Source organism: Panthera pardus, unplaced genomic scaffold (genome assembly GCF_024362965.1).
Source record: "Panthera pardus isolate Hobbes unplaced genomic scaffold, ASM2436296v1 HiC_scaffold_16, whole genome shotgun sequence".
Taxonomy (NCBI): Eukaryota; Metazoa; Chordata; class Mammalia; order Carnivora; family Felidae; genus Panthera; species Panthera pardus.
Window position 1 is genome coordinate 120,025,930 of NW_026526721.1, and position 15,134 is coordinate 120,041,063.

The 15,134-nt window shown below is 33.8% G+C and overlaps 1 protein-coding gene across 3 annotated transcripts in view; it reads right to left on the reverse strand.

Moving 5' to 3' along the window:
• The window catches only part of PLS1 (plastin 1), a 102,945-nt gene that overhangs the window by 10,411 nt on the left and 77,400 nt on the right, over positions 1–15,134 (reverse strand). For all 3 annotated transcript variants that reach the window (XM_019438541.2, XM_019438546.2, XM_019438537.2), the window contains 4 exons: positions 14,618–14,713; positions 11,847–12,042; positions 6,888–6,966; positions 4,195–4,309 (listed from right to left, as the gene is read on the reverse strand). In XM_019438541.2, the coding sequence (XP_019294086.1) occupies positions 4,195–4,309; positions 6,888–6,966; positions 11,847–12,042; positions 14,618–14,713 (486 nt within the window). The remainder of the gene's footprint in view (positions 1–4,194; positions 4,310–6,887; positions 6,967–11,846; positions 12,043–14,617; positions 14,714–15,134) is intronic.

Sequence of the window (15,134 nt, forward strand, 5' to 3'; positions counted from 1 at the left end):
TAGTTAATAGAAAGAATGAAAATAACCAATTTGACAATAAATTTCATATATTAAAAAAAAAGAATGAAAATAATAAATATCAGAACAGAAATAAATAAGAGAATAAAAACAAAAATAGAAAAGATCAAAGAAACCAAGAGTTGGTCTTTGAAAAGGTAAACACAATTGATAAACCTTAATCCAGACTCTTCAAAAGAGAGAGGAACCAAATAAATAAAGCCAGAAATCAAAGAGAAATAATAACTGACACCACAGAAACACAAAGGATTGTAAGAGACAACTACATAAATCATATGCCAAAAAATTGAACAACCTAGAAAAAATGGATAAATTCCTAGAAATATACAATCTTATATAAACTGAATCAGGAAGAATTCTGAACAAATCAGTTAGTAGTAATAAAATTAAATCAGTAATCAAAAATCCCCCAACAAACAAAAGTCCAGGACCAGATGGATTCACAGGTGAATTCTACCAAACATTTAAAGAAGAGTAATACCTATTTTTCCCAAACTATTCCAAAAAAAAAAAAAAAATAGAAAAATACAGGAAATAACAAGTGTTGGTTAGGATGTGGAAAAATAGCAATGTTTGTACACAGTCGGTGGGAATGTAAATTGGTGCGGCCACTGTGGAAAATAAGTATGGAGGGTCTTCAAAATATTAAAAATATAAACACCATACAATCCAATAATTCCATTACTGGTATTTACACAAAGACAATGAAAACACCAATTCAAAAAGATCTATGCACTCTTATGTTTATTACAGTTATTATTTACAAAAGCCAAGATATGGAAGTGCCCATCAGTAGATGGTACAAAGAAGATGTGGTACCTATATACAATGGGATATTAGCCATAAAAAAGAATGAGATCTTGCCTTCTGCGACAATATGGACAGACCTAGAGGGTATTATGCTAAATGAAATAAGTCAGCCAGAGAAGACAAATATGATCTCACATATATTTAGACTCTAAAAAACAAGTGAGCAAAAACAAACAAAATAAATGCAAAAACAAAATAAATACAGAGAACTGGTGGTTGTACAGGGGAGGAGGGGGATGGATAAAAAGGGTTAAAGAGAGTAGGTAATACAGGCTTCCTGTTATGGAATGAACTGGTCACCGGGATGAAAGATACAGTATAGGGAATATAATTAATGGGTCTGTAATAGCATTGTATGGTGATAGATGGCAATTATACTTGTGGTGAGCATAGTATAGTTGTCCAATCATTATGTTGTACACCTAAAACTACTGTAACATTGTGTGTCAACTATACTTCAATTTAAAAAAAAAAATTGCACCTGACATTTTGATTTTGAAACATTACATAAAATTAGTTAACAAAATTTTCTGAATTCTACTCACAAAAGAATTACAGGCAAATCAAATAACATGTTAACTGTAGGTGGTCCAATCCCTAGAAATACTGAAAAATATAAATATAAATCTCTTATAATTACACTACCCATTTACTTCACTATTATGATATAGTCCCTTTAACAAATAATTTAATTATAAAGTCTATACATACATAGTCATTCTAGAGATTTGAAGAATAGAAGTCCTTTTTGAATGTGTGTGTGTATTTTAAACAAATTTGATTCCTATGTATATATGCAATTTTGTATCCTGTTCATTTCCATGTCACTATTATTAAAACACTAAAAATACTACTACTTTTTAATGGTATATTTTACTTCATCATGTGGGTTTTCTAGTTTTTTTTTTTCTCCATAAACATTGCTAAGATAATCAATTTGGTATACAACTTCTGGTCTGACTGATTATTTCATTAGAAAAGATAATAAGAAGTGAAACCATTAAGTCAAAGGACTTTTTTGGAGATAGCGATCAGTATTACCAAACTGATTCTAGAAAAGTTATATAAATGTAATACTTTCTCTAATATTGGATGCAATGTAATCCAATTGTTTATTTGAATTGCATTTTTAAAAAAATGTTTATTTTTGAGAGAGACAGAACATGAGCGGGGGAGGGGCAGAGAGAGAAGGAGACACAGAATCTGAAGCAGGCTCCAGGCTCTAAGCTGTCAGCACAGAGCCCAACTCTAGGCTCAAACCCACGAACCTACAGGACCATGACCTGAGCTGAAATCGGATGTTTAGACTGAGCTACCCAGGTGCCCATGAAATTGCATTTCTTTATTGCAGGTACAAAGTTTTCATAAGTGTATTATCCATCATTCTTTTTCTGTGAACTGTTCATTCACATTGTTCAAGTTCACATTTTGCTATTACAATTTTAGTAATAGCAATTGAGTTTCAGTAATTAATTTGTATGGACTACTTACATGTTAAGAATATTAACTACTTACCATAGTTGTTGCAAATAATTTACCAAGTTTATTGTTTTTAATTATGATGTTTATTTTTGCACAGATGTTTTAAATTTATATGTAATCTATTATATCAATTTTTTGTAGTTTTTTAAATCATTCCAAGAGTAATCATTTTTTTATTACATTTAATCCTTTAATTGTTTACCTTAATCCATTTGGAATTCATTCTGTTTGGTTAATGGTGAAGACCACTTTTTCCCCTAACAAAGTAGTTAACTAGTTGTTCTGGCATCATTTTTTGGGTGATCTTTCCTTTCCCTATTATCAAATTTAGCAAGAATCTTGTCATATATTAAGTTCTTATATTTTAGGTTTCTAGACTACTCTATTCCGTTTCATTCTTATATATGTATTAAACTATTTCAATTATTTTAGCTTTATAATAAAATTATATATTTTTTCTAACACCTCCTGCCTCAATATTCTCAGAAAATGTTCTTGATGTTTTGGGCCTGTTTCTTCTTGCATCGGAATTTTAGAATAACTTTATCAATCCCAACCTGCAACACACGTATATATCCCCATATATACACAAAAGGAGACTTAATGGAATTCTAACTGGAATTATTTTCCACCTATAAATTAATTTGCAAAAATGTAATATCTTCATAAGATTTAATGTTTCTATACAGGAGTATGGTTATGTTTCCATTTATTCAACTAGAGATAGTTTTTAAATCATGAGGATGCAGATCAGTTTCAAAATAGCCATACTGATAAATTATAGCAATGTGAGTTCATAATTTGTTTATGTATTCAAATTATTCATACTTTAAAAGATAAAGTTAAAATACAAAAATTTTAAAGTCCTACATAATTTTACTTTAGAAAGCAAATAATCCTGATACAGATGTTAAAAAGGAAAAGCAAAAACAAAACTAAAGTTGAATATTAAAGCAGCAATTCAAGAGGACAGACATGAACATGAAGGACACCACATATCCCCTATTTGAGGAAGAATACTGGAAGACAACCACTTCTCTTTATCATTCATCTGCCACTGATAGTCTCCCACCGACTGTAATCAAGTCACTGTCCTGCCCAAAAATGTTTAATCGCTTCCTATTGTTTCTAGTGTAAAGCACAAGCTCAAGGTTCTCAACATCTGGCTCCAATCAAAATTTTTAGTGTTCATACTTCTTACCTATCGGAATCCTCTGTTATAGCCAACCTATTCTCCCCAATTCCCAGAAACGCATTTTATATTTTCCCATCACTATTCCTTTTCCTCATCCTCAGCCCCTCTCCAGTTCCCTTCTCACAAAATTCTATCCATTTCTCAAACTCGTATCTCAGATTACACCTCCTGCATGAAGCTTCTCATAATAAGCGTGGCCTGTGGCCTTTTTAGAACTCATATTTACTTCTATGTATTCTGCACTATATTGTAGTTGTTTACACACATATCTAATTTTTTAGGCTTCTTGAGGACCATGCCTTGTATTATTTTGTACCCTACACTGCACTGTACAGGTAGTAGGTAATCAATAAATATCTGTTGAAAGATATTAACAAAATAACCAGTAAAGATTTAGCAAGTTCTGATGTTTATAAAACAGGAATGCACTTATGATGTACCTCAAAGAACATTACGTACTATAACCTGTTAAAGATAAAAACAGTAAAAGTGTCTGGCTGAGAGAATTGTCTTCATCTTTCCACACATTTATTAAAGCACACTTATAAAAGGCCTAGTAAGCTTAACACATTTTGGGTTGAATCAGAGTCATGGAGACAGACCACAAATTACCAAGCTTTATGAAACTCCAAATCCTCTGGTTTATATTAGAACAATAATAACACATATTTGGTGATTATCTCATTCACCTTCTTCATGTTCCCTCCAAGAGCAGGATAAGGAGGTTTGTTGACATGGCTCCAGTCGACTGGCACACGGATCATTTCATAGAGCTGAAAGATCACTAAAGCATCTGCAAGGTCACTAAAACAAGAGGAAAAGATGACAAAGGAGGAGGAATTTTATTAAGCACAATGGAGATAGGCTTAGGTCTTCAAAAATACAACAGGGTCATTTAATGCTTAAAAAAAATGACAGGGTGTATCATATAACCCAGAACTTCTAATCTAGGAATCTGTCCAAAATTTTTTCTAAATGTTTACAAAGATACATGTACAAAGACATTCATTGCGACAGTATTCATACATTTGGAAGCAACTTAAATGCCTGGCAATAGCGGGCTGTTGAATAAACTATCCATACTATTGACTCCTGGACCACCATGAAAAATAAGGTATATCTCTATGTATGGACATGAAAAGTTTTACAAGACATATTATACTCAAAAAAGCAAGTGGCAGAACACTACATGCAGTTTACTATGTATAAAATTTATTTTCAAAATCGAGAGTATTTAAGTATCTATATGTGCTATGGACTGTTAATAGCAATTACCTCTGGGCAGGAAAAAAGGAATAGAGGAGATATAAAGAAAGTATCAGCATGTTTTATTTTATTCTACATACATACTTCCTGAAACTTGTACAGTGAGAATAAGTGCATGTATTACTTACATATGATTTTCAAAACTTTTTAAAAATTCATAAAAATCGCAATAGCTACAAAGTAGGCAGCTGTTCACGTTAAATAATGAAGGTTAAGAGGAAAGAATTTATGAGCAAGTAGGCGTTCTTAAAGTAAGAATAGTAGTATTTTGGATTCAGAAAAACACATTCTTCTGAAGTGCTCAAAGTATATCCGTTGAGTCTGTTTTCAATTCTGTATGCTAAGGATGTAAAGAAACAGCAATTGATTTTTTTGAATTGCTAGCTCTATGATGTATTGCATGGCTTTTCTCCCTCAACAGCTTGTTCGTGGAGTTGTTTTGCTAAGATTCATATGACAGTTTACTTTGCAACTCTGAGCACACACCTATGGCAATGAAGGGGACTGGGCTCTGTGCTGAATGATGGAAGAATAAAGTCTATTATGAAGGTAATTAAGAGCTGACTGGGATATTTATAAAAGCGCACGGAAAATTTTGTATTAAAAAAATTTCTAAAGGGGCACCTGGTTGGCTCAGCCAGTTAAGCACCAACTCTTGATTTTGGCTCAGGTCATGATCTCACAGTTCATGAGTTTGAGCCTCACATTGGTCTCTACACTGACAATGCACAGTCTGCTTGGGATTCTCTCTCTCCCTCTCTCTCTGCCCCTCCCCTGCTCACACTCTCTCTCAAAATAAACAAACATTTAAAAAAAAAAAGCTTTTTAAAAATAAATAAATTACTAAAGTATTTGCATTGGTTCTGGACTCTCCTCTATTTCATGAATTTTTCTTTTTTACTTTAAATGAATTCATATTTCTATTTAGTATGGTATCATTATTCATATTTTGCAAATAGGGAAACTGAAGCCCAGACAGTTTGAAATGATTTCCAGAGAATTCAAGATGCTTTCCTGAACCAACTTTTTAAAGTTTATTTATTTATTGAGAGAGAGAGAGAGAGAACAAGTAGGGGAGCAGCAGAGAGAATGGGAGAGAGAATCCCAAGCAGGTTCTGTGCTGTCAGCAGGGAGCCCAATGTGGGGCTCGATCCTACAAACTGTGAGATCACATGACCTGAACCAAAATCAAGAGTCAGATGCTCAACCAACTGAGCCACCCAGGCAACCCTCTTTTGCATTTTTAAAGGCAGGCTGGTAGATCCTATAATAAAGAAAGAAGAAAGTTTCCTCTTATCCAAACCTAGAAAGACACATTGTTAGCACTACCAGAGAGTGTGGGAAATGATTCAGTAAAATATTTTCTTAGTCCTACCAATGTTGATAATGTGTTGTCACTTTTGAAGAAGAAAAGACAAGATAAATTACAATTACTCATAAAAAGTTATTTCTATAAATTAAATAAAAATATACACAACAAATTACAGAATAATTGAGGTAGATTTTGGCAAAAATAGAAAGTGAATTATAGTTAAAAATACTGATATAATGATAAGAACAATTTGTAAAACATCACTATTCTGTTACAGTTGAAATAATTTATTATTTTTCTCCTTTTAAAGTTTATTTATTTATTTTGAGACAGAGAGAGTACAAGCCAAGAGAAGAGAGAGGGAGAGAGGGAATCCCAGACAGACCCCACACTGTCAGCATGGAGCCCGATATGGGGCTGGAACTCACAAACCGTGAGATCATGACCTGAGCTAAAATCAAGAGTGGGATGCTTAACCGACTGAGACACATGGGCATCCCTGAAACAATTTATTATTTTTCTCATCAATAATTATGAAAGAGTAAGATGGATTATCTTTACCAAAGGTAAAGTTGGTTGCTTATGTCATCAAAAATTATAACCAATATTGTCATATTCTGGTCTTTTTAAAATAATACTTTCTTCAAATATCCATCGTATTGCCAATCCCTAGCATTCTGAATTTCTAAATGTTGGTTAAAATTCTCGTGATCTTTAGAAAATGTTCTAATGTAAACATACCTGTGGTTTGAAACTAGAAAAGTTGGACTCTGGCCATTAAGCTAAACACAATAAAATATTTACCTGTACAAATGATTAATATATGGGTTGACCCCCAGGGAATTCATCCAGTTCCGAAACGTCCTCTCTTCCTTGCTCTCTCCTAGAGTAGACACAATTTCATACTGATGATTCAGGACAAAAGGCATCAAAGAATATGTTTTAAACCATCCCAGCAGGTTCAAACTAGCAATACATATTTTGCTGTGGTTTCTGTGATAGTACAATTTCTTGGGAGTTAGGGGAGGGGGAACCTCTTATTGCCAAAGTCCCTTTTTGCCCTCTGTCTAGAATTCCATTTGCTCTAAATTTCTCTATCTAGAGTCCTAACTTGATGTCTGTGAACTACTGAGTTATGGGTTTCTCTGTCCAGAAAGTAACAGAGAAACTTACATGGTCATATCTGTAGTTATTATATGCAAAAAGAATTGGCTAAAAATTAATGAAACAAAATCTTTTAGCAGTCAAGGCAACATAGCAGTCAAGGCAACAAAAGCTATGCCTTTCCCAATGCAGTGTTTCCAAATTTATATAGGTTTTGGTTTTACACAGAGAAGTTTCTGGACACACAAACCTACATTTTCATCACAACAAACAGCAATAAAGGGGAGAGGCAATTACAGATAATATAAAAATAAGCAGTGAAGTGGGATCCTGGGTGGCTCAGTCAGTTGAGCATCCAACACTTGATTTCGGCTCAGGTCATGGGATCACACCCTGTGCTGAGCGTGGAGCCTGCTTAGATTCTCTCTCTCTCTCTCTCTCTCTCTCTCTCTCTCTCTCTCTGCCCCTCTCCCCCACTGGCACATGCTCGCTCGCTCTCTCTCAAATAAAAAATTAAATTAAAAAAATAAGCAATGTAGGGATATAACTATTTTACAGGCTTACTGAGTTATTTTAGATTGTCACTACTGAAATTACATGAGGGGCACAGCCCCACACACAGGGTGCTAAGAGAAAGACATCATAGTTAAGTCCCTAGGTCTCAAAGATCACCTCAGTAAGAAACTCCAGCAGGCACTGTTATTTAACCTGTGATTACCTAACCTCCCTGATCATCCCCTTCATAGCAGTGCTCATACCATCTATAAGGAAAACATGAGCTATAGTGTACCACAAAGCGGGCAGACAGCAAGATGGACTCTCCCTGCCATGTCTACACGCTAGTCATCCCCTAGATTACAAACAGTCCTAAGTGACTGTCTGCAATATTATTTGTTTTCAGCGAAGGTAGGGGACAATGCAATGGTCTAACCTGCATCTCATCACTCCTGAAAAGCTAGAACATTTACACCTCTCATCACCTCTAAACCATAGGCAAGTTCAGGTCACTCTCCAGACTTTGACTCATGTGGGATTCCCAGGATGATTTGGCACTCTACATCTATAACTGTCTCAGCTTCAGGGCCCATTCCAGTAAAGCCATCCCTGCAGTCATCTTCAGACTAAGTGCCACAGACAGTATAAACCTGCATACCCAGAAGAGCAACCAAACCTTGTAAATTCTAAAAGATTCTGGGTTGTTTTGTTGTTGTTGTTGTTGTTGTTGTTGTTGTTGTTGTTGTTGTTTTGTGACAGCTGTTCAGGAAATAATCTGTCCACTGTATTTTTATTTGATTTTCTACGTTAATACCTAACAGCTTTCCCAGAATCTACTTTAATTCTTGCCCTCTTAAATGATATAGCCATATAATTTCTTAAATTTTGTTTTCTCTGGCCTGCATAAAAGGTAACTGGCCAGTCTGTTGTATCTGCCACTATCACTTTATGATAAATAACCTATGTGAAATTTTTTTTAAAAAGTTAACCAAGTTAAACTAAATATTCCCAGACACCATGCTTGCCTGCTTATAGGAGTTATTAAACAACTGCAAATTAAGTATCTGACTTTCCCTAAAGCGACATAAATATAAACATACCATCATCAACAGTTTGATACATGTGACTTGGATTTACCTTTTAGTTTACCTTTCTTTATTACAATCTATAATAGATTTCTTTCTAGTAATTAGAGGATTTTTGCATTATTTCCTTCTAGGAAAATCCAAGTTCTGTTTTAAAATTACAAACATTGATAGTGTAACAACAGTCTAATTTTCAATTGAAACAATATGCAAACTCTGCTGAACCTGATAATACAGCAAATAATATTAAAAAGACACTCATATTTTGACTGAGTTCTGAAACTGTTATAAGCTTCAGGGGTTTGTATTTCTTCCCACTGTTCTCTACTAATTATAGTTATTATTTTAATTTCTTATGCCTGGAAAGTAAAATAGATTATATATGTGAGCATTTATTTATCTAATACCATTTCCAGTTGTCTTGGTAAATAAATGCTCAAAGCCAGAAGCACTATGCATTTGTGCAAGAGCCATGGTAAAGCATTACAAAAACATATGTATTCCAGATTGTAAGGGTTGTCTGTATTGCAGACAACTAAAGCAATCTTAGAAGTAAAATCTTAATTGCTGATATAAAAGATAGAAAGAACTATAAGACATTTCATTTTCAGGGTCAAACTTATCTGCAATTGAAAAAGTTTCAGAAAAACATAATATATTACAAGCAGACTAAGAGGAAAGAAAAGGAACTAACATATATTTAACACTCACTAAATGTGCTAAGTGATATGTTAAGTGTTTTCCTCTTCCCAACCTGACTATTACTGAGCACATACTGTATGCTCAATCCTTTCATTCATGAAAGGTCATTTTAACCTGCTCTGTAATTCTTCAAAATTAGTATTATTAATCTGTTTTTACAGATGAAAAAACCAAGGCTGACAGAAGTCACTCGGATACTAAATGGTGGACCCATAGTTTGAACAAAGTGTAATTCAATGGCCTATATATTTTCTATCACCACCAATGGATTCTGAGATTCAGAATTTGGCTCAATTTAATGTGAAGTTTTTATATTTAGTTGGGCTTTTAATTTTCTCAATTCCATACCAAGTTCTTTGCCAATGAGGACATACTAATATATGAATATGGGATGTGATAAGGTCAAGCTTCAAATTTCATAAGGATCTATAAAAACAAATTTATAGAGGAAAAATTCCAATGACAGTCGAAGTCACATACATTTTTGGCAAATGTATCAGGATATACATATGTTATAAATAAAGATGATTGATAAATATTTCCCATAGTATCTTCTTATATAAATAGAGTAAATACTAATGGAAATATTTAGCAATCCTATTCACACTGAAAAATTCCAAAAGCATGCTGAACACTAGCAAAAGAATTCAAACATGACAAATAGGAGAGCGAGCAAGTTGGAAAAGATATCTAGCAAGAATTCAGTGACTATAAAAAGCAGATCATATTTAATATGCCACTCTAAACAATGCCTTCTATTGTAAGATACAGAGGGATTTTGAAATTTTCCAGACTTATAAAAACTTAGCAGTCTTCCTTTTTTATTTAATTTTTTTAAAGTTCTAATCCCTCACCCTAAATGTCTCTGCTGAAAGATATACACTTTTATCTATGCTCCCTCTCAAGTACAAATCTATGTAAAGAATATAGTCTTTATTTTACGGACCTCAGGAAGAGTGAACTGAATTAATCATATTCCTCAAAGAATATATTTATTAAATCTGAAACTTTTTTCATTAATCAAAAACATGTAATTATAAAGCATCAAGGAAATTGGACCTCTGGTTGCAGCAGTCAGAGAAGAACATGAAACTGATTTCTCAGTCTATCTCCCCAGGGAGGGAAGGGAGTACGGTGGGCAACGTGAGAGAATGAGCACTGCAACATCGAATTCTCCCCACCAAGAATCCCTACTTGAAGACTGCCTTCTCCAAACCAGGGCAACTAGTGAGAATATTTTAGGATCAGTCCCTAGCTCTGAATGTTGCCATTGTTTTTACCTTTAGTTCTGATACTACTGTGGGTTTGGGTGTATCTGTGAGAGTGTGAGAATGAGAGAAGAAGAGAAGAGAGGCTAGGAAACAAAGATAGGGACAAAGAACTAGATGGTGAGAATGTTTTTGTTGTTATGATTCATATACTATAAGCTTCAATGACATTCAAGAAATGTACCATAGCTAAATAATACCAAAAAAAAATGTTATAGAACCTAAATAGATCCTTTCAAAGATTACTTGTGTTGAAAGGTAAGTTTGTTTATTCACGGGAGAGGGAAAAAGGCTTTACATCATGAAATCCAATTGTCAAAACTGATTTTAAATGTATTTACAACTATAATATCCCAGCATTATAGAAGGCAAATTCGGTGGAGAGTTTACATAATCAAACCTTGCTCTGATATTCTAAGTAAGTTTCATTTGTGTTTCTTCCTTGTCATCATTCTTTAGGCATATTAAGAGAGAAAAAACACAGCATGAACAATGCAAAAAACAAATATCAACTCAGATAGAAAGAATAAATAGTACTAATAAAAAGAATTTCAGAATGAATATATTTAGAGTATAGAAAAGTACTAAATACAGTACCTACATTAGGAGGGGTCAAATCTGCATTTCATGAAGCAAAATAGGAAAGTATTATAAATTATGAGACAGATAACAGTAGCCCACACATGACAAGTAATGAATATTTAAAATTTTTTCATGTACATTAAAAACATTAAAAAGAGAACAATACTGGAGTCAAACTGTAGCTTTCAAAGGAGAAAAAAAGCTACAAAATGATTATTTTTTCCAATAGATAATTCATTGTCCATATTGGTGGTGGAGTTATGTGGTCATTTAAGAGACTATTTTAAACGTATGATAGTTTTCACTAAACTCTTATGCAGAAATGACAGACAAGTAAGATTTACCCCAGCATTCTCTCTGAACCAAAACCAATAACCACTTTCCCTATTTGAACGTTTTAATGGATGCACATGCCTACACACAGTAAACTTCATCTCCCACCATCATTCCCTACCTCTGACACTGAAGCAGGTCAACACTACAAGAAGATACATACAGTGAAGCAATTTAAGGCAAAAAGAACATACCTTCCAATAAATTCATATCGATGTCATTATTATCAGGCTTATGGAGGCATGGGTATGTGTTAAACAGATTAGCTACAAAAGCTAAATTAAGTTTAGGATTGCCTGAAACCACATCTGCAGGAGTAACAAACTGTCTGCAGCCCAGTTTATCTGCTTCTTGAAGCATGAATCCAGCACGCTTCAGGTCATTTTTCTCCTAAATAACAAAATAAGACAAAAATGGTCAAACTTTTGATTGGCATAATTGTTTACTGATATACATATTTATAAGCAATCACGTTTCTGGAAATATATTAAATGATAGGTGAAAATAAGGTCAGAATGTGCAGAAATTCTAAATCAATTTCTCTTGAGTTTTCTTGCTGGGATCAGAGGAATACTTCTCCCTCATTGCTGCAATACTCAACAAAACTCTCAAATATCATATCAAACAGCTCCTACTGGTCAAATTATTGATAATTTGGTCAAGGCCATATACTGGAGTGCCTTTTGGCTAAGAGGCTTAGTTGTCTCACCCATTCTACCCTGAATAATATTTTCAATAAATTCTTTTCTCAATGAAAACCAAGCTGGGATACAAATAAAATCATATTAAAATCAGAAGGACAGCACTTTTCACAAGTGCAAAATCCTGGAAACAAACCAAATACTTGTCAACAGGAAAGCAGATGAATAAACTGTGTTATATGTACACAGTGATATACAACAATATGAGTGACTCTTAGCAATATAATATGTTCAAAATAAGTATTAGTAATTTAAATACAAGATAATAAATTTCATGTGAAGTTAAAAAGTAAAATGAAAAAGGTAATTTTTTAAGGAATATATTTGTTTGAAAGAAAACTATATAAAAAAAAGCAAAAGAACAATGAACATAAGATTCAAGGTGGTGATTATCATATTAAGGTGAGGCAGAAAGATGGAATAGGGAAGTATAGAGCTAAATGTAAGTTAATATCAAGGTCTTAGCTTTCTTGGATTGAGGGTTCATACGGACGGACTTGTTATAATTTTAAAACAAACAACTACAAATAAATAAAAAAAGGGACATGAATGGGTCCATGATGAGCGTATATTATGACCAAGAATTTTACCTCATTCTATGCATCAGTTACAAAAAAGTAAAAATGTAAACAAAATCAGAGAAAGTGATAGATTCAATGCTATTAAACAACAATAAAAAGTTCCTAATGTAGACATGAACAAATTATAATATGTGGATCTTATTTAGATCTTGATTCAAATAAACTATGAAAAGAAAATCTGACATTTATGAGGCAATTGGAAATGTCAGTGTTGACTAAATATTTTGATAATATTACAGATTATTGTTAATGTTTTAGGTATGATAAGGTATTATGGTTATATCTTTAAAGGTTTTTTTTTTTATCTTTTAGAAATACATATTGAAATACTTATCAATGAAATGATATGATGTCCAGGATTTGATTCAAAAAAACATGGGAGAGGAAGGATAGGTGATAGACAAAAGAAGATTGACCATGAGTTGATGATACTTGTTGAACCTGGGGCATGAGCACATTATATTGGGTTTATTCATTTTTTATTATGTTTGTAATTTTCCATAGGTTTTTTAATTTCCTAATTTTTTACTCAAACTAATTTGTAAATTTTGCAGTTTTGCAATACTTTCTCAAATGTTTTATTGTAATAATGTAAAGTATGATTAACTTGTAATGGCTCAATTTGCCTTTAAAATGATTATGGATGTTGCACTTAAAGTACTTAATAGATTATCATACAAACTATAGTCTTATCGATTTTATTATTTAGATAGAACCATCCCCAGTATTTACAACTTATGCTAAAAAATGGGATTCCTGGGAAATGTGTTAGATGAGTCAGGATCTGCATCAGTCCTCCCTACACTGTAAACACTAAGAACAGCCATCTTTTATTTTGTAGATTTCTGAACAGAAGTTGAAAGAACTGATAATCAGTTGCTTAGCAATCTAATAATGGCTTGTTGCTCCCTTTCCTAGGACACGGTGATAGCCACAAAAGCACCCTGGTGAGTTCCGGTTATGTTGCACCAGGAAAATGTGGATGTAGGGTTGATTCCACACATACTCAAGATTAGAATCCTGCAATTCTTTTTCTTCAGTTATGACCGCCAGATGGCTTAGCATGGAGATGTGAAGCCTAAGGCATGAAAAAACTTGAGAAGAGCAAAGGGCCAAGGTTTAATGAAGAGCTAAGGGCTCCACCAGGGAATGCTGCCTATAGAAAATTACACTCTAAATTTGACTGGACTCACTAGTCAAATTCATAGAGATAGAAAGTAGAACAGTGGTTACCAGGGACTTGGGGGAGAAGGGAATAGTTATTGTGTAATGCGTACAGATTTCACTATTGAATGATCAAAGTTTCAGAGATGGACAGTGGTGATGGCTGTACACAATGCAAATGTACTTAATGCCAATGAAATGTACACTTAAAATGGTTAAATGTTGGGGGCGCCTGGGTGGCGCAGTCGGTTAAGCGTCCGACTTCAGCCAGGTCACGATCTCGCAGTCCGTGAGTTCGAGCCCCGCGTCAGGCTCTGGGCTGATGGCTCGGAGCCTGGAGCCTGTTTCCGATTCTGTGTCTACCTCTCTCTCACCCTCCCCCGTTCATGCTCTGTCTCTCTCTGTCCCAAAAAAAAAAAAAAAAAAAAAAAAAAACGTTGAAAAAAAAGAAAAAAAAATGGTAAATGTTGTTATGTATATTTTATCGAAATAAAAATTTTAATCAAAAACTGTACTTACATTAAATCCTGAAAGATCAATGGTAATGGCAGGTCCATCATCCCGGTCACCTTTAGGTGCAATCTGATTAAGCAGATGAAAATAGGCTCTTGAATCCTTCAAGGGAAGAAATGAAATAGAACTTTTAAAATGAATAAAAGCATCATTTGATTTAGGAAAACAGTACTCAAACTGAAGAAACTGTCTTCATCTTGAAGAATGGAATAACTTTGTAACTTTACTTATAAACTTATATAGGCTCCTGAATACACTATGCTGTTTTGCACCTCAAAGCTTCTAGCAACACTGTTCCCTATACTTGGAATATCCTTCCTCACTTTTTCATTTGTTTACACTCTGAAGCATCAGCATTGGTTAAGATTAGGGTCAAGCATTATCTTCTGGAACCCTCCAGCCATTAACCCTCCAAGCCATTAAACTCAGAACTGCCTTGTAACTTGTTCTGAACAACAGAATGCAGTGAAAGTGATATTCTGGGGTTTCCAAGCTCAAGCCTTAATAGCTTCTGCTTCCTCCC